This window comes from Oreochromis niloticus, linkage group LG5, assembly GCF_001858045.2.
Source record: "Oreochromis niloticus isolate F11D_XX linkage group LG5, O_niloticus_UMD_NMBU, whole genome shotgun sequence".
Taxonomy (NCBI): Eukaryota; Metazoa; Chordata; class Actinopteri; order Cichliformes; family Cichlidae; genus Oreochromis; species Oreochromis niloticus.
The window spans coordinates 6,304,705-6,328,338 of NC_031970.2; the positions used below are offsets into that span (position 1 = coordinate 6,304,705).

Consider the following 23,634-nt stretch of genomic DNA (forward strand, 5'->3'; position numbering starts at 1 on the left):
ACAATATATAAACTCACAGATAATCACAAAGCTCCTAATTTTATAGAGAACCTCCTCTCCATCTGTGACCGACCAGCCCTGCTTTGCAACCTCTGAGCCCATCAACATGGCTGCTGAAGCAGTCCCAGTAGCTGGCCTTGTCAGCACAAGACTAGACGTATAATGGCATGCTACAGGTGAAATATGCTGTATCTGAAGAAGAAAGTAGTTGATCTGCAGACTTCATGTGCAGAAAATAAAATCTGCAATATTGCAGATGAGGAATGTAGAGAGAAGACCAGAGAAGAACATCAGTAATTTCTCCAGTACACCAAAAGAAATGTTGGTGTACTGGATAAGAACCTCATAGTATAAATGTAAATACTGGGTCAAGCTACTGACAGAAAAACAGGTTGAAAAACAACAAATCAGACACGGAAAAATAGACAGCTGGTCAGTCATTCAGACAGACAGTTATACGGGAGGGACATGCTTCATCATACGCCGACAGAAAGTCAAGACAGCCATTATGCTTATACTGAAGAGCCCGTCGCTCAGTCGCTGACAGCAGTATATAATGCCACGCAGACAGAAACAATTCAGCAAGCCAACACACTGATCTCTGCACAAACTTGCAAGACAGGCAAGTAAACACTGTGCATCCCAGATCAGCTCGATTTAAAGGTGGCACAATCAGGCAAGCGGCAGCTGGGACCGGCCATCAGGGAGAAATGTGGGGCCGCGCTGCCCCAATATATCCATGCAACATTAATATTTCAAAATTGTTTTTCTGGGAATTTATAGTCTGGCTAGCTTGGGTTGTTGCCCTCCATCACACACAGTCACCTAAATGTAGCAGTGGAGGTTTGAGTTTTTTGTGTAAGATAATGATTGTTTAGCAGTCACAAAAAGGAGACAGTGGCATACATTAGTGTTAGACAGTGTCTATCCATCTATCTATCTATCTATCTATCTATCTATCTATCTATCTATCTATCTATCTATCTATCTATCTATCTATCTATCTATCTATCTATCTATTAAAATGCAAGTTGATTCCATCCATGTTAATAAATCCTGCATTACAGCCAAACAAACTAAGAATAAACTATATGAAGATGTCATATAGGAGGAAGTATCACACAAGACTTGTGCTCAAATTCCCTTTAATCTATGTGTTGATTAGTATATAATATATCTCCTCAATTAACGTGAAAAACAAAAGCAGTCAAAGCAACGAGGGAGGTGTTTTCAAACTGACTGATTTGTCCAACTAATGAGTCAAAAATATTCAATTTACTGTCGCATATAACAAAGAAAGTGGGAAAAAAACAACTTTGGAAACTTAAAAAAGAGATGTTACGCTTAGAAATCAGTCCAGTATAAATAAATATCCAACAAAAGCATCCTGTTTGACTAACAGGGCGCCAGAGAGTGTCAGCAGTCAGCTCTCGGTGTAAACACTGACTGGACAACATAATCTACATGCAGTTGTGGTCAGTGCGGTTTCCAATAAAGGAGAAGCAGCTGTGCGCCGTGACGCGCGCGCGAACACAGGGAGAGAAAGACAGAGGGGGGTGGGGGGAGGAGAAGGAGAGATAGGGCGCGCGACAGATCTCATCTCTCAAAATCAGCCAGTTAGTATCACAAAACACAAGAAGCGCAGGTGATCTTCAAACGTTCCGCTGTTTGCCTCCACCTTCCAAACTGACTTTCGCACCAAACTTCCGTCAGACGTCCAGCATGAGCGGAGGCAAACACCATGGATGTGCCACATGAGGCGGACCGGAGAAACTGAAACCACCGCTCAAAGTTTGTCCTTAGAAATCACTGTGACTCCGACTAAGCAAACAAACAACTTTATCCGTGTTTTTCTCAAACACATCACTTGTCGCCTGCCACTTGGGATTGCTTGGATTCCGCGGTGTGTCTTTATATGTTCAGCTGGGGAGACGCGTAGCTTTTCGGCGTGGTCCGCTAAAAGGAAGGTGACATGCAGGTTCTCAGCTGGACCATAGTTCTCCTGAGCCAGTGGATCCTACGGAAGGTGAGTTTACTGTCATACCGAGAAAGGGGAATTAAAATGTGTGTTGATCCACGGAGATCTGGATGATTTCGTAGAGAATCATCTGCCCTCTTTCTTTAGAGGTTTAGTTTTCTAGAGATCACTCACCTGAGAAAATGATCCAAGCAATAACCTTTTACTATTTCCCCGTAAGAAATCGCATTTTAACTGTGTAAATCCTCCAGTTTCTCTAACTTGGCTTAAAGTTATATCTTCAAAAAACCAGTTTAGCCACGAAACAGACAACAGCACGGCTGTTTGGAGGCTTAATTTTGTTTTATTTGACTGCAGAAAGGATATGGCGACTTTTGCCCGTCTCCAAAAGGCGAAGATTTCTGCTGTCTGAGCATTTCCCCTATTAAGAAGCCCCCTCCTTATCTAGTTATCTATTTGTGCTCTTAGCAACTTCCTCTAATTTTCCTTCTGAAGTTAAACGCGCCCGTGGCTTCTTTTATTATCTCGTCATCGCTATGGCAAAGAGTTTGTGCGCCTAGTTTGGCTGCTGCTGCAGCTACTGCTGTGTGTGGATGAATATGCGCGTGCACGCACGCGCGTGCTCAGTCGGCTGTGCACATTATATTAGAGTTTCTTCTTTTTTATTCTTTACACTGACTGTAATAATGCACAGACTTCCACACATGACAGAGTACAATACAGTACAACAGAATATAATAGAAGGCTGGCTGTCCCAGCAGATACACAGCATCTGTGCTCGGTGTGTCTTTGGCCTCAGTTAAATAAAAGAGAATAAAAACATGACCTTTCACCATATTCTTCCTCTTCTCCCTTTTCCCTACATGTGCCTCCTTCATCTTCCTCTTCCTCTTTGCTCAAATTAGTTTTTTTCCAGTTTGGATCTTTTTCTCACTATAATACGCCGTTTAATGTTTCTACAAATAGATTTTTTTAAAATAAAAAACTGTGAAACTGTTTAATCATTTAGAATTTTGACAAAACATTTTAATTGGCTTAAAAAAAGAAGAATTAAAAAATGTTGTGAAGTCTTAAAGAAGTCATATTAACAGGCAAATGCCGCTTGGTTTAAGTGACAAAGTGTATGAAGAGCTGAGAGGGCAGCTGGGTGAAAAACCTTGAGTTCCAACAGATTTGCCTCGTGGCCGACAATAACCAATATTCTCTCCAAGCAAAAAAACAAACAAAAAGTGACTCAAAAGTGACTGGGGTGTTTTGTGATTTTTTTAAAGACATTTTGCTGCTGGCAGATTGGGGTTAGGTTGTATTGTGACAGGTAATAGCCCCTGCACTTCTTTTGAAGATTGAATGCAAATCATTTCACCTGCCAAGTAGGACCGCTAAGGCTCATCGTGAGAGTGCCACTAGATTCAAGTATTAGGATTGACTTGGTAATAGATTAAATCAACCATGCTTTTCTGTAATGTGCCATTTGAAATTGTTGCGATGGAGACGAAGGAGGACAGAATCTTCTTTGTTTTCACCAACTATGCCGTGTAGATGATACAGTGATTTGGCTGGCATAGTATGACAAGTTGCCTCCTTGGGAGCACTATTAGGTTGAGGGATTAAGGAGTGACGAGCTAAAGGAGGCAGTGAAGAAGTGAAGGCAGGTGAAAAATTGGGTAAACAGCGAGGAGGCATGAGGGAAAAGACAAGTCAGCAGAAGGAAAGAGAGGGCTACGCTAACCACACCTCTAACTTAATTTGACCACCTTTAATGGTCTATTAGAGTAACTTAAAGGGCTGTTTAAGCACACGTGTAAGTGCATAAGTGAGTTTGCAAGGGAAGACGGGGAGACGGAGAGAGAATCGGAATTCTCGCAGGATACCTTAAACTCATTTTATGTTTTTTGACAGCATTTAAAATGTAAAACCTATTTTGTAGATCATTTCCATAATGTCTTTAAAATGAATTTGCTTTAATGTATTTGAATGGGTGGTTTCTCACATTCAGGCAAAAAAAGAAGAGAGAAACCTAATAAAACAGTTGCACTTCCTTCATAATATGTCCTCTGCTGTGATATTATAATTTTTTTTCACCTCGTGCTTTGAAATGATAGCTACAGTAACAGTACTACAAAAGAAGAAAAGACGTGTGAAAAGCTTCTTTGCTGTTTTATGCTCCCTGTAGAAACAATAGTATTAGCCAGCATCTCAACCTGACAAAATCCTCTTATCTCCCCCCCATAAAACAACTAGCTATATACCCCAGGGATATTTCAGAAACTGAGTTGCTTTAATTTCATTATATATAGTCCTACTTCCTTTGCAGTCATGTCTCATGTATTCTGCATAGCTTTGTGTTTCCATAGTCTCCGTAAACGTGTGTGAGAAATGCAGCCGAGTATGTTTCCATGCCTCAAGTGCGTGCCTACATATTATTCACTTATTCGCGCCATTGTGGGGGAAAAAATCTGGGCTATCAGAAACAGCAGGATCAGATGATTTTCCATCAGGGATTAAAGCAGGTGGTTGGTGGTTTCCTTCCCACTTGCTGTCTTTTTGCCCATCCTTCTGGCTGTCTGCGGATCATCTGAACTGTCAAGCAGACAGGAGCCACCACTGGCCTGTAATCTGCACAAATTATACTCTCCATTTACAAAGCGATTAGATATGTAATCTGATAAAACATGATGACGGAAGCAATCACATTACTGCTGTATCTGTTGCCTCTGAAATTATTCCCTGAGATCAAAGAATTAACCTACAAAAATGGCACAGATTCATACTGTATTTTAATTTCTTTAATTTCAGTTCTAACACCGTTTGCTTAAGGTCAACCGGTGATCCATTTTATTTAATTTGATTTCTCCTTTTTCGACAGCACCATGCCCCATTTTTGACAAACCATTACTTGTGAAATGAGTCATCCCTTGCTTGATGCAGTGAACACCTCGGGCTTTGTATTAGCCTTAAGGAGAGGGAATTTAAATGTGCGAAGATTGATGTAAAATAAAACATTACATAGATTCTGCTTTGCATAAAGCCACAATCATCATTGTTTATTTGTTGGAGCTCACGTAAGACTGTAAATGCAAGCTTGATTGTATTTTGATCATTAAATTATTGCACTGTTTTTAAAATTTTGCAGAGGTAAAGTTGGGTACTAACAACCTTAAAATCCCACTAGTGTTATGAAAACTCTAGATGATCCACTTATAACAAATGGAGGCAAGCAGCAGGCAGAAAATCACTATAATGGTGCCAAAATTAAATTACATACAAAGTGTACAACCCTGTGTTTGGCAGACAGCTCAGATACATGTGGAGTTACAAGAAAGGAAGCATTATGTGTGAAATTATTGATAAGGCAATGGTATTATTTTTAAGATGCACGAAAAGAGAAAGCCAGAACATGCTGCAGATTCTGGAAAGAGCTGCTGCTCTTCTCACGGCTGAACAGGCCTTTGCGGGTGTTTGCTTCTTTCCCTGTCAGAGCTTTCAGTTTCTGTTTGACATGCAGATAGAAAAGATGACCCTGGGTCAGGCTTTCAGTTACCTTTCGTGCACTGTGAATTTATTTTTCTAAAGTTTTTTTTTATGTAATTTAATCCAATTTTATTTATATAGTGCCAAAATTATAACAACAGCTACCTCGAGGTGCTTGCAACCTTTGAAGCCAAAGCACAACACAATCTTCAATATAATATTCAACTCTCAATGCTGATGATCATTAATTGTAGGGAAATATGTTAAGTTGCTTAACTAAGAGTTGTGATACTGACAACAGTCATGCATGCATGTAATGAGCTTCAAATACAGTATTCAGTAAAAGTGCTCATAAAAACGAAAAAGGATCCCGGCAAGAAATAATCTTTTTTATATTATTCTACTAGATTACTGTTACGCGTGCATTAGTATTTATTTAGGATCTTACTTTTGGCTGAACCAGTTTCATCTATACAATCAGTTAGTTTAATCAATATCAGTTAATCATATCTTTATTAACTGATCAGTTTTAACCTGCAACTTTAAAGTAACTCCAGCTGTAAGTTACATATAATGAAGCAAGTTGCAAAAAATTTAAATACTACAGTACAAGTGAATCACAGAACAGCCCTGAAGTTATATATCACTATCACAAGGGTTTATTTTAATGTAACTGTTATTTTACTTCACAATTTCTGTTTTTGTGTTGTTTCATGTAATGGTAGTGTCATCACAGTTGGTGAATTTGCATTCAGACTTTGTAATGCAAAATTTCTAAGACTTAATTAATTTCCCTCATTCTATATTTTCTGTTTTAGTTCTGAGGATAAAAATATGGTCATGCTGCTATTAGTTGCTGCTATTTCTAAACGCTCTAAGTTACCCAAGAATTAAAAAACAGGGGGAAGTGATCCAGGTGTATTTCTTTAAATTCATATATACAACGAAAGAACGGGTCTTAAAAAGCACAGGTTTTGTGTAAGTGTGAAAAAATCTAGTATGGAAGCTGTTGTTGATGTATATTGGGCTGTAAATGGCACGTCACCTCGTTTCCTTACTCAGTGGCTTCATTCTGCCAGTCTGAAGCAGAACATGCAAACAGACTTTTTTCAGCAGAAGAGAAATATCAGGAAGCAAAATTCAGGGTTCCCTTAAAGTTCTAAAAACTATTTTTAAATAAATTTTAAATATGAATATTTTGCATGGGCTAGTCCTCTTTTACATGTCCTGTTTTACACCTACTTAAAACCAAACTATATTCGTGTTAATTTGTAAATTAAACACAATTTCAAAATTCACAAAGTTTTTTTTAATAGTTATTAAACTGTCACTCTGATTGCCACCATCATAGTACAATCTGTTCCACGATCAGTAATAAGGTAAAAAGGTTTAGTCATTAAGAGCGAAAAACTGTGAATAAGTTGGAGTGCTATTTGAATGAAACGTGAAACAATTTTCCTTTTTGTTTAGTTGTTGTTCATTTTTTCTATTATAGGTGAAACATTTAAATTTTTTTGCCTCATCATTATCAGTAAAATTATCAGTACCATGCAGTCGTGTATCACTTTATTGTATTGATGGTGCTAATTCTGCTAGCACTGTTAGCTTTTCTCTACAGAAAACAGAGAGGAAGAAAATAATATAGCATGTAGGTATTGGTAATGAAATACAAATAAAGCTAAACTTCAATTATTAATAAAGTGGAACACATTTGCCGTCATATTTTAACAAACTGATAAGTTAATAAATAAAAAAAACAATTAAAAACACATAAAATCAGCAGAAAAATGTAAATTTTATCCGCTGCATCTTGAACCAAATGCTGGCCTATTAGGCTGACCGGTTTCCTAAAGCTAAAAATACCAGCAAAGTGAAAATGCAGGACCCATTACCTGAAATATTTGAACGTTTATAAGACTAATTCATGCTGATGCAGTGATGTTAGTTGGGCTGTTTGCTTGTTCTTGTATCAAATTGAGGGCTTGTGCAGCAACTGCATGTGTAAACTCGCTAAAATCACCCATTCACCATTTTAACAGTACCATCCCCTGTAAAGGATCAGATGAAATTTAACTTAACTCTTAGTGTATTTGATCCGTGTTTATTCCATGTCTGCTGTTTTCTATACTTATTCCAGAAAAACAAATTTTTAATTAAATTAACTAGGACAACCTACTTATAGTAAGAAACAAAAGCAGTTTTGCATGAAATAAGCCAGTTTCTCTGTTGAATTTTACAAACTAGCCCGCAGCTGTCAGAGGAGTCTTGCTTTGGTTTAGACTGACTGGGCTGTGAATGCCAGATGGTGGGCTTTCACATTACTGCAAATAACACTGGCAATCGGTTGAAGCTTTTATGTTGGAAAGAAACACATGGAAATCAGAGCGGCAGAAGCAGACAACTTGAATAAATTCCCCCTTTCGTGTCTCGTCTGGTCTCTATTGGTGCTTCAGGAAGCTCAAGTTAATAAAAAATGGTAAACACAATGTCTTTCGTTTGGTAACAGTTTAAAGCATCATGGGAGATATGGCAAAATGTGTTTTCATTGGTTTAATGTTTGGTGATTCATCTTTACTGGCTCAATGAAACATATCTTACTGTGTTCCTGTGTCAATCTGAATTCAGCAAATGAGAGTTTAATAACTGAAAAAGGCTTTAGTGCTGCTGATTGCATGTACAGTTTTCATAAAACACTAATGGGGAGTTTGGGGAGTTTATTCAGTAATGATTCACATCTTTTTTTGTATATAACATCATAATCTGCAAATTAACGCAGTTGTTAAAAAATACTTTAGTTTTTTTTCTCCTTAAATTATAGAAACTGTGTTGTAGGGTGTATTTATGTTAAAAAAAACCCACAAGACCATTCAACTACTACTAAAAAAACATAAAGTTAATATGGTTTAAAAAATGAAATTAGTCAAATGTTATTTATATTGCACATTTAAGAAAAAATAGAAAAAATACTTTAAAGCAAAGCATGCTTAATAAGATGAGTTTAAGCTGGTTTTTAATAGGCTGTTATTTTAAAATAAAATGCTATAGAGATGATTATTGCAGCCTCATAAATTTAATAGACACAGCAGGACACAAGCTGACTTAATGTGTCAAATTACAAGTTCAGTGCAGTACATATACTTTACATATAGGTAAGGCTGGGGCATCCACTGATTCAGAGTGGTACGTGTATTTGCAATCTAACTATATCCAAAAGGAAGGTTGATATATAACATGGATTAGAGTAGCAAAGGCATTCCTTTATTCATTCCGACCCTGGTGAGAGAAACCCACAGCAACACACAGCAAGGCAGTAAGTGTTCCAACCAACATGTCACAGTGAAAGCTTTAAAATTAGCACAAAATATCCCTGACCTGTTGCTGGAAAAGTGACTTCTTGAGCTTCAGTGAAAACGCGGCCAAACAGAGAGAAGCAGAACACTGGGCTGCACATCAGACCATGCGACCCAGGTTTCACTGCCAGGATAATCTGGAAAAGACGGCCTGTGGACAGCTGCTGCCTTAGCCCCAAGAGGGTCTCACGTCTCCCGGCCCAAGCTACCGTCCAGCCTCCGATGCTGATCTTTGTGTAACTGCCAGTTTGAGTGGTGGAGGATGTGGCGATAATGGAGATAGCTAGAGGTTTTTGGTGTGAAACTGTGTTTCTTGTTCTATTTTCTGTCATTATCATTTTTGTTTTCTCACAGCCTTTTATAGTGGCTCAAAGTTTGTTTGGTCTGTATCTCCCTTTTGCTCTATACCCGAGTGAAGGTGAGAAAGATGAGGGCAGAGCGGGCAAAGCACATATGGAGGTCCGGGTCAAGATAACCACACCTGATCTGTCTTGAACTGATCTCTAGCCACACTGCAGAACACACACTCACACAGCATTTTAATTCATCCCCGCCTATCTCAATGGAAGGTCTACTATTATTACAATAGTACTGTGTATGACTCACCAAGCCATATAGAGCGACAGTGGAAAATTGCTCCTCCAGAGGAGTTGGTTGGTAGCTTAGAAAAAAAGAGGTGGGTGTGGGGGGGTTCTGAGGAGCTGATAACATCAATTTGAAAATATTCCTCGTAATCTGTTGGCTGTAAATATGTGCGGCACAGACGTGCATGCAAACAATGGACCTGCGATAAAATGAATTATCCCCAAACACTCGCATTTACAGCTGAGAGATGAAATTAAGGAATGCAGGGAATAAGGCTTCGTGATTGTTCCGTGTTGTCATCACCAACGTGGGCTTACACAAAGCTTATTTATCACACAGCAATTACCACTGAGGTGTTACAGCTATGATGGCAGGGAGGAGAAAATGAACACTTAGCTGAAGCCGATAAAGGGACACTACAGCTGGGTGTGTCGTGACCCTGTAACGCATCTGCCAAGAGGGCAGACATCCATCACTGCGCGGTGTCCTGACCAGAGGAGAAGGGCAGCTGGAACTCCATCACTTTATCCATCACCTCCTTTTTTTCTAATGGCGACTTTAATTCAGAGTGAGAACAAAATGTTTGAGTGCATTCTTTTAAATATTCAGGTTGATTTATTTAGGAGTTACTTTTTTCTGGTGCACTTTAAACATGCTGTCTGGTCAGATTTGTATTTTAAATATTTCCTAAGATACTTCCCAGTTTAAAACATCTCCCAGTTTTATGACGGGTTATAAAGACAAAGTCTTTGTTTGTCTGGCTTGTTTTTAGCCATGCTAGCAGTCAATCCACCACTTTGCTGCAAACTAAAATATCTCAGCAACTATTAGATGGATTGCTATGACATTTCGTACAGACATTTGTGGTCCCGATAGGATGTATCCTAAAGACTTTGTTGATCCCCTGACCTTTCTTTAAGCACTGTCATGAGGCTGACATTTTCCTTTTTAATGTAATATCTCAACTATAGGATGGATTACCATGAAAGACACACACTAATATCATTATAAAGATGAAATATTATCACTTTGGTGATTATATAACGTCCCTTAAAGCTCCACATCAGGTCAATAAGTTAATTTGATCAACGCTTTGAATTATGACCAAGTGAAACTAGTGACATTTCCATCAGTCCCAAATGTGTCTTGTATTTATAGTGAGAATAAGCATGTTGCTAATATTCTAACATAGAAATAGTCAGTATTTTAGCTATAAAGCATCACAATCTTATTGTTAGAAGTTAAACCCATAGATACCACAAAAGATGGATTTAAATCTGAAACGTTCTTTTTAATGGCCAGCAGGGGGCGACTCTACTGGTTGCAAAAAGATGTTTAGTCGTAAAGAAAGCTACAGGAAAACGACCCTCAGTTCTTTTGGTCAATGACCTCACTAAACGCTTTGCTGATGAGTTTATCAGTGATTGATGGGAAGCATATTTTTGTTTGTTTGCTTTTTAGTAATGTATTCTGCTGTTGTTTTTCCTGAATCTCCGCTGGGGTTTAGTTGTTGTTGTCCTCTTTTGCGTGACTTAATAAAATAAAGCAGCAGAGGGAGATTCTAGGTGAAGTGGTCAGCCCTACTTTGGATTGGTCTACTCGTGTTGCTCCACTTTGAGAGGTCCCCAGTCATCTTTGTGATGTGAGCAGCGTGTTAATCTCTCTCTCCCTCGCTCTCTTTTTCCTGGCTGCAAGGAGCAGAGTCGAGCTTTGGAAATAGATCACATCAGAAGGGACGCTTGGCTCCTGATGATGGGCACTGTGTTTGTTTCATACATGCATGATGAGTAGCTCAGCTCTCGGCGGGGGCCACCAGTTATGGCATAACGCTCAGCTCCCCCTGGGAGAAAACACATGCTGTGCTTCATACTTTTGCTATTTGATACAGCAGTGTGTGTTCACGTGTGTTTACTGGTGCGAGAAACAACCATGTGAACTGAACACGAGCTCACACGGAGCAGTGAGACAACACGCAGAATCTTAAGACGATGACAGATTGTGCAAGTGTGTGTGTGTCAATGTGTGGCAGTTTGCATGCACAATTTCCAACTACCTTTATTAATACACTAAACAAGCACTTCAGTGGGAACACCTGTGCTGCATTATGCAATGACAGTTTACAATCAGGTCTTATACATTTTCAGAAACGTGATAATTCTAGATTGTGCTTATTTTTTTCCATTTTTTTATACGTGTGCAAAACATTTGTTTATGAATATCACGCACCTGTAGCAGTTAGGTGGTATGATTGAGCCCTGGGTATTCACAGCATCTTATGATTAATAGTAACACACCTGGGGGAGATATATAGAATAGGATTTTGTAATGAAATATTAAAGCGTAATCCAAGCGACACCAAATATCATAACTCATGGTGCAGATGGCAGAGAATGCTCAGGGTCAGCTCAGTGTGAGGACCCTGCCTCACATGAGACCGTGGAGGAGGGATTAGTTTTTTATCATTTTTTAATATCGCAAGCACAGCTTGTAATGCATTAATTCAGACAAGCATTGAATTTATTGGAGAAGGGAGGGAGGATGAGATGGGGGAAAAAGACATAGGTAACCCAGCTGGATTGGTGACCCTTTCGGTAAGCCTCAGTATGCATCGAGACTCACAGTATCTTAATAAATAAAAGATCACGCAGTGGACATATGAAGGGTTTGATGTTATGTTTTTTAAGAAGATGTGTAATAATATAGTCTTGTAATCTTGCATTCTTTTTTAGTCTGTGTAGGATTTCAGAAGCTATACAGGATGTATTATTAGATACACTTTCATGTTTTTGTTTGTTTTTTGTTCTTTGGGGTTTTTATTTTTATTTGTTTCCTGCACATTGTTCTCCCATGTCAAAACTTTCTTTATATATTGTTCCCTGGACTCAAGCTTAATGGAGAGTGGTCAGGAGATTTCAGTGGAGAAGCGAGCACTCCGCAAAGACCATTTGGTCACAGATCCCTCGCGCCTCTCTCAGTCCATTTCCCTGTCTTTCGCTCTGGCTGTCTTTCATCTTACACCTCTCTCACCTGCACCTGTCAAAACCTTCACAATTGAGCTTCTATCTTCCACTTCATTGTGCCATTTCTCCTCTTGCAAGCTCTTTCCACTTCCTTGTCTTCCCTGCTCCAACACCTTGATACTGGTCATGCCCGGCCTGCGACTAATTTTCCCAGTGTGTCTGATTAAAACGTAGCCATGGAAGAAATAAAATATGTTGAGAGAATTTCATAGTTTCGGCTTCCAGATTCTCATGTTCTGATATTTTGTGCTGGGGAGACAAAATTTGGGCTTTACTTTTTCCTTTTTCCTCTCCTGGTGGTTTTTGGCTTCAGTCACCATGTTTTTCTCTGGGTGTTTCTGGATCGGGACGTGGCAGTTCTTGCTGCTGAATTATATAAAATCTCTGCTTGGTTTTTAGTTAATTAGCTCGAGCAACGAAGAAGCAGGGGGCACAGGGAGATTGATGGCAAGAGGAAAGAAATGGTCTGTGTGGAGGCGGCGAGGGTAGACTTTCCCTCCTTTAACTTAGTCCAAGTTGGCCCAAAGGAGGCTGCTGTGGAGGGAGTCTAGGTCAGGGGTAAAGAAGGAGAGGAGTGAAGAGCAAACTGAACTTGAGGCTGTGTGGGCAGAAGGAAACATCAGAAAATCATCTCACATCTTAACTGCCCTCACATTGGCAAAATTTTAATATACTCCTTATGCAGAGCTTAACTGTCAGCATGTGTTGGAGGACCTTGACATGCATTTTACCACTCTGTGCTTTTAATGCTATTATAGGTTCTGAATGAGAGAACGATGCATAATGTAGCTCTCAGTGAGGAAGTAACCTCGTAGAACCAGTCAGCACATATTGTTCTCATAAAGCTTGTGGTATGTTTGTTTTCGCTATTAGCTGGTGTACACAATTTTCTTGGTAAGAATAAAATCCACTTTTAAAAATGCCTGAGAGGAGAAATGCCTGACACAGTAGATTATTTCTTTGATTATTTCTTCATTAATCTGAAGTTAATTGCAGACATCTTGAATTTGTGTATCTGGAATGATCGCTAGATTTTTTTTTCCAGGAAAAATTGCATGGGCATCAGATTTATAGTGCTTGCCTTTTGACTTCTTTAACGGTTCCTACACATTTTCATCCCGGGGTGTAATGTATTGCTGTCCTGTCACCCCTCTGTTATGTGCAAAGTGTCCTTTGGTATTGATGCTCAGACACACAGCCCACTGCAATATTAGTGGCCAGAGATAATGGTACTATTTTAGAGACCTGCAAAGTTCACCTTTGGATGTTGGAGGGAAGGTACTGGCATAAGTAGGAAGTTTGTCAACCAGGAAACAGATGTTTTTTTATCATGTTTTTTTAATTTTAATTTTTAAAAATTATTTTTACCTTCTAATGTCGCTCCATTTTTTTCCTTTGCGCTTCCATTTGCCGGTTAGTTTTAGGCACTAAGAACTAATTGGTTGGGTTTGAGAAAAAAACTGTGGACCTCTTATGAATAAATGAACCACACCAGCAGCTTTGACAAAACTGCTTTACTTTACAGAATAACAATGGACTGGTATTTCTAAAGCAGGGGTATTCAATGCAAATTTAAGGAGATCCAGTCAGAGAAAATTTCCTCAAACAAATGTCTGGAATATCATTCATGGAATTCATTCATGCACACATACATGTCCTTTTATATTTATCTATATTTATATTTATACCTTTATCTCTATATTTTTTTATCTTAATATTTATCTATCAATATCTCTTTTTCTACGCTCATTTTATATGACTGTTTGATGTTTGTTGTATATTTGCTGCCATGACAACTCAATTTCCCCTCTGGGATTAATAAAGTTTAATAAAGACAAAGGAAAACACTGCACCAATTAAAATAACTCTACTGTAAATATGAAAAGAAAAATAGCAACGTTCAGTCAAAATCCAATAATAGTTCTATGTTTGTAAACGTGGGCCTCTGGGTACAGCTCTAAGTTCTAAGGTAATAAGAGATCTGTTATTTAAATTTTGCTGAGTCATAAATGTTTTAGCAGATTATCTTTCATGTAAATCCTTTAAATCTTTGTGATGTTTAAAGGCTTATATAGGAAACTGTCCAGTCGTATTACACCAGACTACGCTGGTTGATAAGCACTTAAAACATCCATCCTCTACACTTTAATATTAAAAACAACCTTTTGTGGTTATGCTGAGTATATTTAAGCAAACATGGATAAAGCTCCTAATGGGAATAAATGTTCCAGGACAATTATCAACTTGTGAAGGAGACTGGTTTTTCACAATCACAATCGTTCCCCATCAGTAATCAAGTGGCTGAGCATATAAACTTACCAAACCTAACACATAAGTGATATATTAAGAATAACAGCAATGCTATTGTCGTCCACATTAGCTGTGCAACTTGCTAATGTGCTTTCCTGTTGTCATAAGAATGTTGCTGTAAAAAAATGAACACACTTATGTTTAGCAGAGCTTTGAAACTTTTGCTCACTTGTGCAGCCAGTAAGAGATAATTTGGTGCACTTGACTCATCAATCAGACATTTTAAAGTTAACTGAAGCGGCTCTAGGAAGTAGATATAAATACACATGCTTTGTTTTAGGCCAGCTTGGCAGGACTTGTGCTAAATGTTTTACATGGTGATGTAGATAAGCAATGAGAGGAATCTCTGGCCTGCCAAAAAGTTTACTGTAGATGTTTTCTGTGGGAGAGAATAACTGCATGGACTTTGGGCTTTGTAACACTGCAGACATTTGACATGCTGAAACAGCTTGATATGTCTGCTTTAACACTAGAACCAATTAGGTGACAACAAACATATCAAGATTCAGTAGAGGGAACCTCCGATTCTGGCATTACTGAAGGTGGGTGGGACTGTAGCACCCATCACTCACAGCTGGAGCAAAAGCACTCATAAAGAAAATCTAATTTCTTCTGTTTCCTGATCAAAAAGGTGCAGATGGAACCAGTTTCCTAAAGCCTCAGTTCACTCTGCTCAGCAGATGTCACCCTCCCCTCGGCAAACACTTGGACAAACCCCAACCTGCTTGTAGCGACATGACCAGTCAGTGACAGTGACATAATATGGCACCTAGAGAACCAGACAGACAGAGAATGAGTCCTAGGAAGTGATAGAGAGACAAATGAAGCAACAGAATCATATGTCCCACCAGCGAGAGGCTGGGCATCTCTCTGCAGAGAGCTGTGCTTCAATAAGTTCAGCTGAGGAGAGCATGAACAATACGATGCAGCAACAACAAGGAGAACAACAGCAGGATGCTATCCCTGAAGGACTGAGCAGGAGATTGCTGACCATACTCTTCTTTCTCTGCCTCTGACTTTGGGAAAATAAGTTGCAAACAGCATAACCTTAAACTCCCAGTGCATGTCTGCTGTAGGGAAATATGTTGCATCATAGAATGCATGAAGTGCAACTGACTAGAGTTTAGGGATGAAAACACAGTCATGGGTGAGCTGAGCTAATATGCAAGTTCTTTGATGCAGCTGGTCCATCCTGTTTTCAGTGCTGGGCTTTAGAAATGTTCTGAATTTCATTGTTTTTGTAGCAAATAAAACATAAACATAGCGCATCAACTGTGGACAGGAGACTGAAAATTAGATTTAATTTGGCAATTAAAAAATAGAAATGTGCATCTTTTATACCAAAGGATACATGTCCAGTTCTCTGCTGATTACACTGAAATATTATGTAGAGAATGAACCAATCCTTAGTCTTGTAATGTGAACAATACGTAATGCATAACACGCATAATAATATAATCTGTCTACAGGAATATTGAATAAGCTGAGTCACTGGAATTCAGATTTATTAACTGAATAGCTGCTGACCTCCATCAGGTAGTCTACATAATAAATTATAAGACGACTGCATTTGCACATAGAAAATTTCTCACATAAAATAACAACCCATTTATAAAAATAAGAAGATATAAATAGCTTTAAAAGCTTTGCTTAAACACCTCTGTTCAGCTCATTCATCACTGTTCATGAACAAGTTTTTTTTTTTTCCGCCAAAGTAACCGCCTCATGCCTTAAAATGGATTGGATGGCACTCCACACCTTTACCTTAAGTATGCGCAGGTCTATGAACATTCATATTGTTCCCCATCCTTGTTTTCACCAACCATCCCACTGTAAAACACCCAGAAAGTGATACTGAAGAAGAAGAAGCGTGCCAGTGTGTCAGACTGGGGATGTATTTAACGTAACCCTCTTTAACATGGTGAACACAGTAATGTCACGTCCAGCTTGATAACACAAGTCTTCTGCTTGATTACATTTTCAAACAGCGAATGTTATTTTACTAGTCTTTAATCAACACTTCTGATCGACAGCTACACCCCACACGTTTTCGAGTTGGTTCTTTAGGTGTGTAATTAGCAAGATTTTTGAGATTTGAGTGGGTGAGATTGTGTGAGATTTGCCACTGTCGCCCTTGAGCTCGGCAGTCCACACCAAAAGCGGTGTCACAGCTAGGGATGTTTCTGGCTACTGGCTGTTTAAACGAGCGAGACAAAATTAGGCTAGGCCTTGTCTGAAAGACAGAAACGCCTCAGAAAACATTTAAAACTGAGCACACTTCAAATGGACAGTGTTCAACACTGGCCAAACAAATATTTTGTGCATATTTTAGGAGCTATATAAAATTGTTAATCATGCTACACGTTAATCAAGTGGTGCTGAAACATACACCACCTTGTGCAATGTGTAAAGTTGCAAACACACAATGTCTAATTAGTTTGGCTAACCTCAACAGCAACAGCATGGCCTTGGTTCCTTAGGGTGTTTTCACACCTGTAGGTTGTTTACTTTGGTCCAGATCAGTTTATGTGTTTGTAAACTTGTAGCTTTTCCTTGTGGTTTGGTTGTGAAGTGAAATCCAAGCGAACCAAACTGCGTCACTGCGGGAACGACAAAAGTAAATACACGAAGAAGCTGCTGTGTTCCAAGACTGTTGGAGAATTTACAGACATATCACAGTTGTTAGCACATACAGACATCTATAGTGCCTTTCCACATTGACAATACAAAGCTTACATGGCTATGTGACGTTTTTAGCTCAAACTTGCATTGTACGCCTGATATTTGGTTCGGATTGAGGTCAATCATAAACCAACATAAGTCTAAGGTTGTTACACTGTTAGAATTTCAAACTCAGTACCTATACTCGATACCGTTTTCAATACCATTAAAAGACTATGGCAATACAAACAATAACATTAAGAACAAGACTACTTTTAACTTAAGCAGGGCGAAATTATAGATTAAGATAACTAAATATTTGAAGTTTTCCCACAGATGGTGTAAAAAAGGCAATATTTGTAGGCTGACGGAGGGAGTGTTTTATACTACAGTTCATTGCTGATCAAACAGTTGGCAAGCTAAACGGCAACTGTTTTGTTTAATTGTTGAGTTTTCTCAACCTTAATCTGGGACTTTATGAGAAACGTAACACTTTTTAGAAACAAATGACTGGGCTCTTTAGTCAAACTAATGCTGTCTATTAACATTAAATATGGGCAGGATGGATAATGTTTGCTATCTAGCTCCCACATTAACAATATGTGGCTGTGGCTGTGGCTACAACGTAGCTTGCCATCACCAGTGTGTGAATGTGTGTGTGAATGGGTGAATGACTGGATATGTAAAGCGCTTTGGGGTCCTTAGGGACTAGAAAGCGCTATATAAATACAGGCCATTTACCATTTACTATTGGTCATACATGCTAGCTGCTACCTAAACAATAACTTAACAGATAGTGGATGTGGCTGGCATTAATGTGGTAGATGGGTTAATATTCATATTAACTCTTTAATGCATAAACCGACCTCTCAAAATTCCTCATGAAATGTTGTTCGGGGTTCTGAATCTGCTCCCATTCATTTGTTATCCCGCTAGTGAGAGTTGTGTGAAGTTGTGCATCAGCTGGAGGAGGCATGTATTGTTGGCATCAATACTGTTACAATTTTTTAGCATCCATTAGTGAATAATTAAAAAAAAAAAATTAGAAACCTTATTTAGGTCAGAGCAGCGCTGCATAAACATGCGGTCTCATGTCTTCCTGCTGTCCTTTAGCACTTCTCTTACCTCCTCCTCTCAGCTTCGGTGTCATCCCAACTCTACTTGTTTTGTAGGTATTCATTTCCTTTACAGTTTTTTCTCTGTCACTCTGTGCTAGGATGTTTTTGCACACTAGAGATAAGGAGGCCAGGGTGAACTCATGTCTTGCTACATCAGACACCAAAGTACTGTGAGGCCAGCAGTGCGCCCTGATGGCCTGCTGAACCACATAAATCACACGCATGCACACACAAGGACAGAAAGAAATTGATTAAAAAGATATCTGTGAGAGATTGACTGCCCCGTTGCCTTGTAAAGCAAAGTGTATATAAAAAAAAAAGAAAGGGGAAAAAAAACATAGTACTTCATATACGTACCTGTGCAGTAGTCTGGTATCAAAAAGTGCTGTGTGAGACCTTAAAGGAGTAAAGCCCTGACTTCTGGAGCACCACAATTTACGGCGGGGTTTACTAGATGAACATCATTCTTATGATGAGGACTTAACCTTAAAGTAACATCAAAAATGACACATCCACAAATTTTGCTCTAGTGTAATTGTGTACCTCAAGGTTTATAACATCTAACAAAATCTCATCAGGCAAAGCAATTTCTGTTGAACTAGATGGACATTATTTGACGATAGCAACATCCACTAAATAGAGATTAAAATGAGATTTACAAATGAATGCTGCTGATGAATGTTTTTGTGTAATTTCCTCGGATGTTTAATCCATGAGGTCAGTGCTTCTCGCTAGGCCCTGCTGCACCACCCATTTCAATTGTATAAATCACATTCCTCCCCCATCTTTTTTCCATTTTTATACCAGATGCACTCCCAGGTCTAGTTATGATCTTTCACAGGGTGCAGCATTAAAATTTTATGCGTTCTTAAATAATCCGTGTGTTGTAGACCATGTTAACATTTTTCCGCAGCACCTAACTAAACACCTCTGCTGCCGTTACACCGATTGCATGCACAGTGATTTCTATTTTTGCAAGAATTGATTTTCATCTGTGATAACAAATGTTCTTTGTTGAGATATCTACCCACCCTCCTATTTTCATTTAGAACGTCTGATGTAGCAAAGATTAGATTCTGTTGCCAAATGGTTTAGTTAATGATTTCATTCTTGTTCCTTTATTGAGATATCAGACCCCACTGTCTCCTTTCCATTCACATTTCCCGTGTTGCAGAGATTACATTCTGTTGCCAAATAATTTCATACTTGTTTTATAGATCAGATTGAATGTCATGTCAGATAAAGAGATGTCAATTCTTAAAGTCTTAGTATTGTATGTTCAACCAACATTGAATGTGTGCTATTTATTCATATTTATATTTTCTTCCTTCTTTTACCACAAGCTAGGAAATTATTTGTCGTTCAGCTGATCAAATGAAAAGAGTTCAACTACTTTTAATCCATCTGATTAGAGTTAAAATAAGATGTGTTGATGCGTGGAAACATAAAAAAATAGAAATGGGTGAACCCCCGTTCATAATGTAATTTGTTAAATTGTTATGAAACTCTTCCCCAATAACCTACCTATTTGAGGGATTTTTTGTTTGTTTTATTTGCTTCAATATCTGCAAAACGAATGTGTTTTATTTTGTTGGAAGCTTTTAAAATGAGTAGAGATGCTGTTAAATATCAACCTCCTCATTGCTTTATTCAAAGTCTCTGTGGTGCTGCTTAGATAAAATCCTCTGTATAAAAATTACTGGTTCTCAGTTGATCGGCAGTGACTCACTTTGCTGACGGTTTTATCTGTGATACGTGCTTTAATTTAAATTCAGTCTTTTTCTCTGTATTCCTCATGACTGTACTTTGTTTTATTGATGCTATTTGCTATGTGCCCTCCGAATGAGTCATGAAGAAATATACGCTCACCTGCCACTTTATTAGGCACACCTGTTCAACTGCTCATTAACAAAAATATCTAATCAGCTAATCACGCCGCAGCAACTCAGTGAATTCGCAAATGGCCAAGATCCCTGCTGAAGTTCAAATTGAGCCTCAGAATGGGGAAAAAAGGTGATTTAAGTGACTCAGAACATGGTGCTGCTAGACAAGGTGGTCTGAATTCAGAAAATGTTGATTTTCTAGGATTTTCTGGCACAATTTCTGTCAGCTAAGAACTGAAATCTGAGGCTACAGTTTGCACAGGCTCATTAAATTGGACAATAGAAGATTGGAAAAATGTTACTTGGTTTGATAAGTCTCAATTTCTGCTGTGAGATTGGCCGTGTATGGGCCGTGTGGCATAAACCACATGAAAGCATGGATCCGTCCTGCCCTGTATCAACAGTTTAGACTGTTGCTGGTGGTGTATTTGTGTGGGAGATGTTTTCTTTTTGCCCTCTGAGCCCCTCAGGTAGAGCTACAGTCTACCTGAGGATTGTAGTTGGCTATGTCAATCCCTGTAACACATATCTCCTGATGGCTGCTTCCAGCAGGATAACACAACATATCACAAAGCTCAGATCATCTCAAACTTGTTTCTGAAACATGAGTCAATTGTACTTGAACGGTCTCCACAGATCTAAATCCAATAAAGCATCTTGTGGAGCCTTTGGTAGAATGGGAGATTCACATCATTCACATCATGGATGTACAGCCAGCAAATCTACAGCAGCCCTGTCATGTTGTCATGTCAATATGGATCAAAAACTCTGACGAATGTTTTCAGCACCTTCTTCAATCTCTGCCATGAAGAATTAAGACAGTTCTGAAGGCAAAAGAGGTACTACTGTACCAAGGTGTACCTAATAAAGCAGGCAGCGGTGTCTGTATATATTTAAATATATTTTAAATCACAAGGTTGAAAAATGTATGCCATTTATCGTCTTCATCAAATTTGAAATACTAAAAAAAAGAAACATTGTTAAAAGAAACCTTTCCTGGAACTTTTTTCCTTTTTGTTTTTGTTATTATGACGTTAAAGTCAGAGTAACTGAGCTTTGCTTTACTTTTTACAGTGTAACCATTCCATTACAGGAGAGGGAAACAAGTAACCAATAATCATAGATAGTATTAGTTCCTACTGACAGTTAATTAATTAATTAATTAATTAATTACTAGATCTTATTTTAAAACACAAATTTTAGAAGAACTTAAAATCAAAGTATATACTTCAAAAAGCGAGAAAAAGAAGCAGGTTCAAGTTTGACATATCTTTTCGATTTAATTATTTTTTTAACATCAAAGCAAAAGGTTGAGATGGTGCAGCAGCAGTAGTGATGCCTGTTGGAAAAAAACTCCACAGTCAATTTTATTTTGAAGAATTCTCACTACTTCACACTATTCCGGTATAATCCATGCAGCAGTTTGTAAACACCACTGTATGAGTTTAAGTTGGTTCCACTTTTGTTGTCATTTAAATTGATGTGGATTTATTATAGTTCTGGCACTCTCAAGAAGGCTCACTTTCAGTCTAGTTTTCCATTACCAGTTAATTGGGATGGCCCAACAGGGATGTGAACAGCTTTACCAAGACCACAAACGAATGTGTAAATAAAGAGCAGCTGGCGGGCTGTATTGACTTGAGGATGTATTGGCAAAGCTAACAGACTGTGTTAGATTGGTTTGTTTGTGGGTTAAACGCTCCCTTGACATCAAACCAACTGAAATGAGACAATCTTAAAATTGTTGTTGCCTTTTAGAGCTGTTCCAAGGACACTGTAAAGGTTTATAGCTAGGAATTGTACAAGATAGTCCATATCTGCACTGGGGAGAAGACATTCATTCATTCTTATTATAGGTGGAGTCTACGCAAGAGAGAGAAAAATATAGTCTTCATGTCTGATTTCACTTTGTACTTTTACCTACTTCACTTACGTGTTTATACTAGTTTGTTTTTGTGCCTCACTGAATTTAAGTGGAAGTACTTACTAGCTACATTACACTTTGCTGATTTAAAAACTGAGAATGAATGAATAAAGTTTATTCTAAACAAGTGAAATGATCCATTTATAAATGAGATCAGCAGAAAGTTTCCATTGTATAGTAATAAAGTTTGCTTCCCTTGCAGGTACTTTTATTTAGTGCAATGCTCACTGTCACATAAATAAGGAATCATAAGAGTTCTTTGACTAGTCTTACATTTTTCACCATCCCCACTTTGAGTCTGGTTGGACTCCTGTGTTGCATCTTTCTTTCCTCTTATCATTTCCGGATGTCTGTAATAAAGGCTTAAAAATATAACCTGGAGGATGGCTCTTGTCAGCGAAGGAAATAGTAACTGCAGCATTGATTTTGAAAAATTCACCTTTGTATTTTCTTCACAGTGTAAGCATGTCAATCTTAATTTCACTCATTTCCTTTGTCTCAGTTAACTGAGGACACCTCACTCGCAGAAATCTCTAAGTTTAAGAAAATGAAACTAAAATTATCTGCAGGATTAAACTATGTACAAAAAATATATATGTTTAAGTTTGTTTGTTTTTTCCTTTGATTAGTTGGTCAGTTGTTTTGGTTTGGGTTTTTCTTCTGGATCTGTGCTCACAGTGGCAATCTCCTCAGCATGCTACACACCTGGGTGTGAGCAATGAGCTCAGAAGCCCCTCCCACATGTTGTTCAAATCTTCTGTTTGCAAGGAACGGCCAGTCAGTGTTGGGTCATTGCCAGTTTATGCTTGCTGTTGTCATCACCATTAGTGAGGGCCCGTGTGTGTTACGCTATGTATCAGTTTGGCACAGCTGGATTGGAGAGGTTGGTGACAAGTGACTCAGTCTTTACCACCAATGACACATCGATGCAGGATATGGAGAAGAAGATGCTTCAGCAGCTTGAAAGGATCAGGCTTTCTGGAAAAACCCAGCGCTGAAGCAAGGATTTTTTTCTTAGACTTTTTCTTAGCAATGACAGAATAAAAAGATGATGCTATAAATGTCCATAATAGATTCACGTGAATTTTCCTATAGAATGAAATTAATCTATTGTAACTGTACATTAATGTGATAAAGTTGTAACACTGAGCCAGACAAAAAAGCCCCCAAAAATGGGTACAGTGCAGATCTCACCCTTTTCCAGTCTTGGTGCAGTAAGGGCAGAAATTGAAATACTAGAAGTTACTGTTTGCGTTGGTGAAAGCTTCATAGTGCAAGATGCATAATGCCATTACTGATTCAGTCAGCAGAGGGGGTTGTCAGGAAGGATGGAG

At 38.5% G+C, this 23,634-nt stretch overlaps 1 protein-coding gene across 1 annotated transcript in view; it reads left to right on the top strand.

Moving 5' to 3' along the window:
• Positions 1 to 1,501: 1,501 nt before the first annotated feature.
• nxph4 (neurexophilin 4) overlaps positions 1,502 to 23,634 on the top strand; it is a 49,436-nt gene continuing 27,303 nt past the window's right edge. Inside the window, exon 1 of the mRNA XM_005456378.4 lies at positions 1,502 to 2,026. Within this exon, the coding sequence (XP_005456435.1) occupies positions 1,973 to 2,026 (54 nt within the window). The 5' untranslated portion in view covers positions 1,502 to 1,972. The remainder of the gene's footprint in view (positions 2,027 to 23,634) is intronic.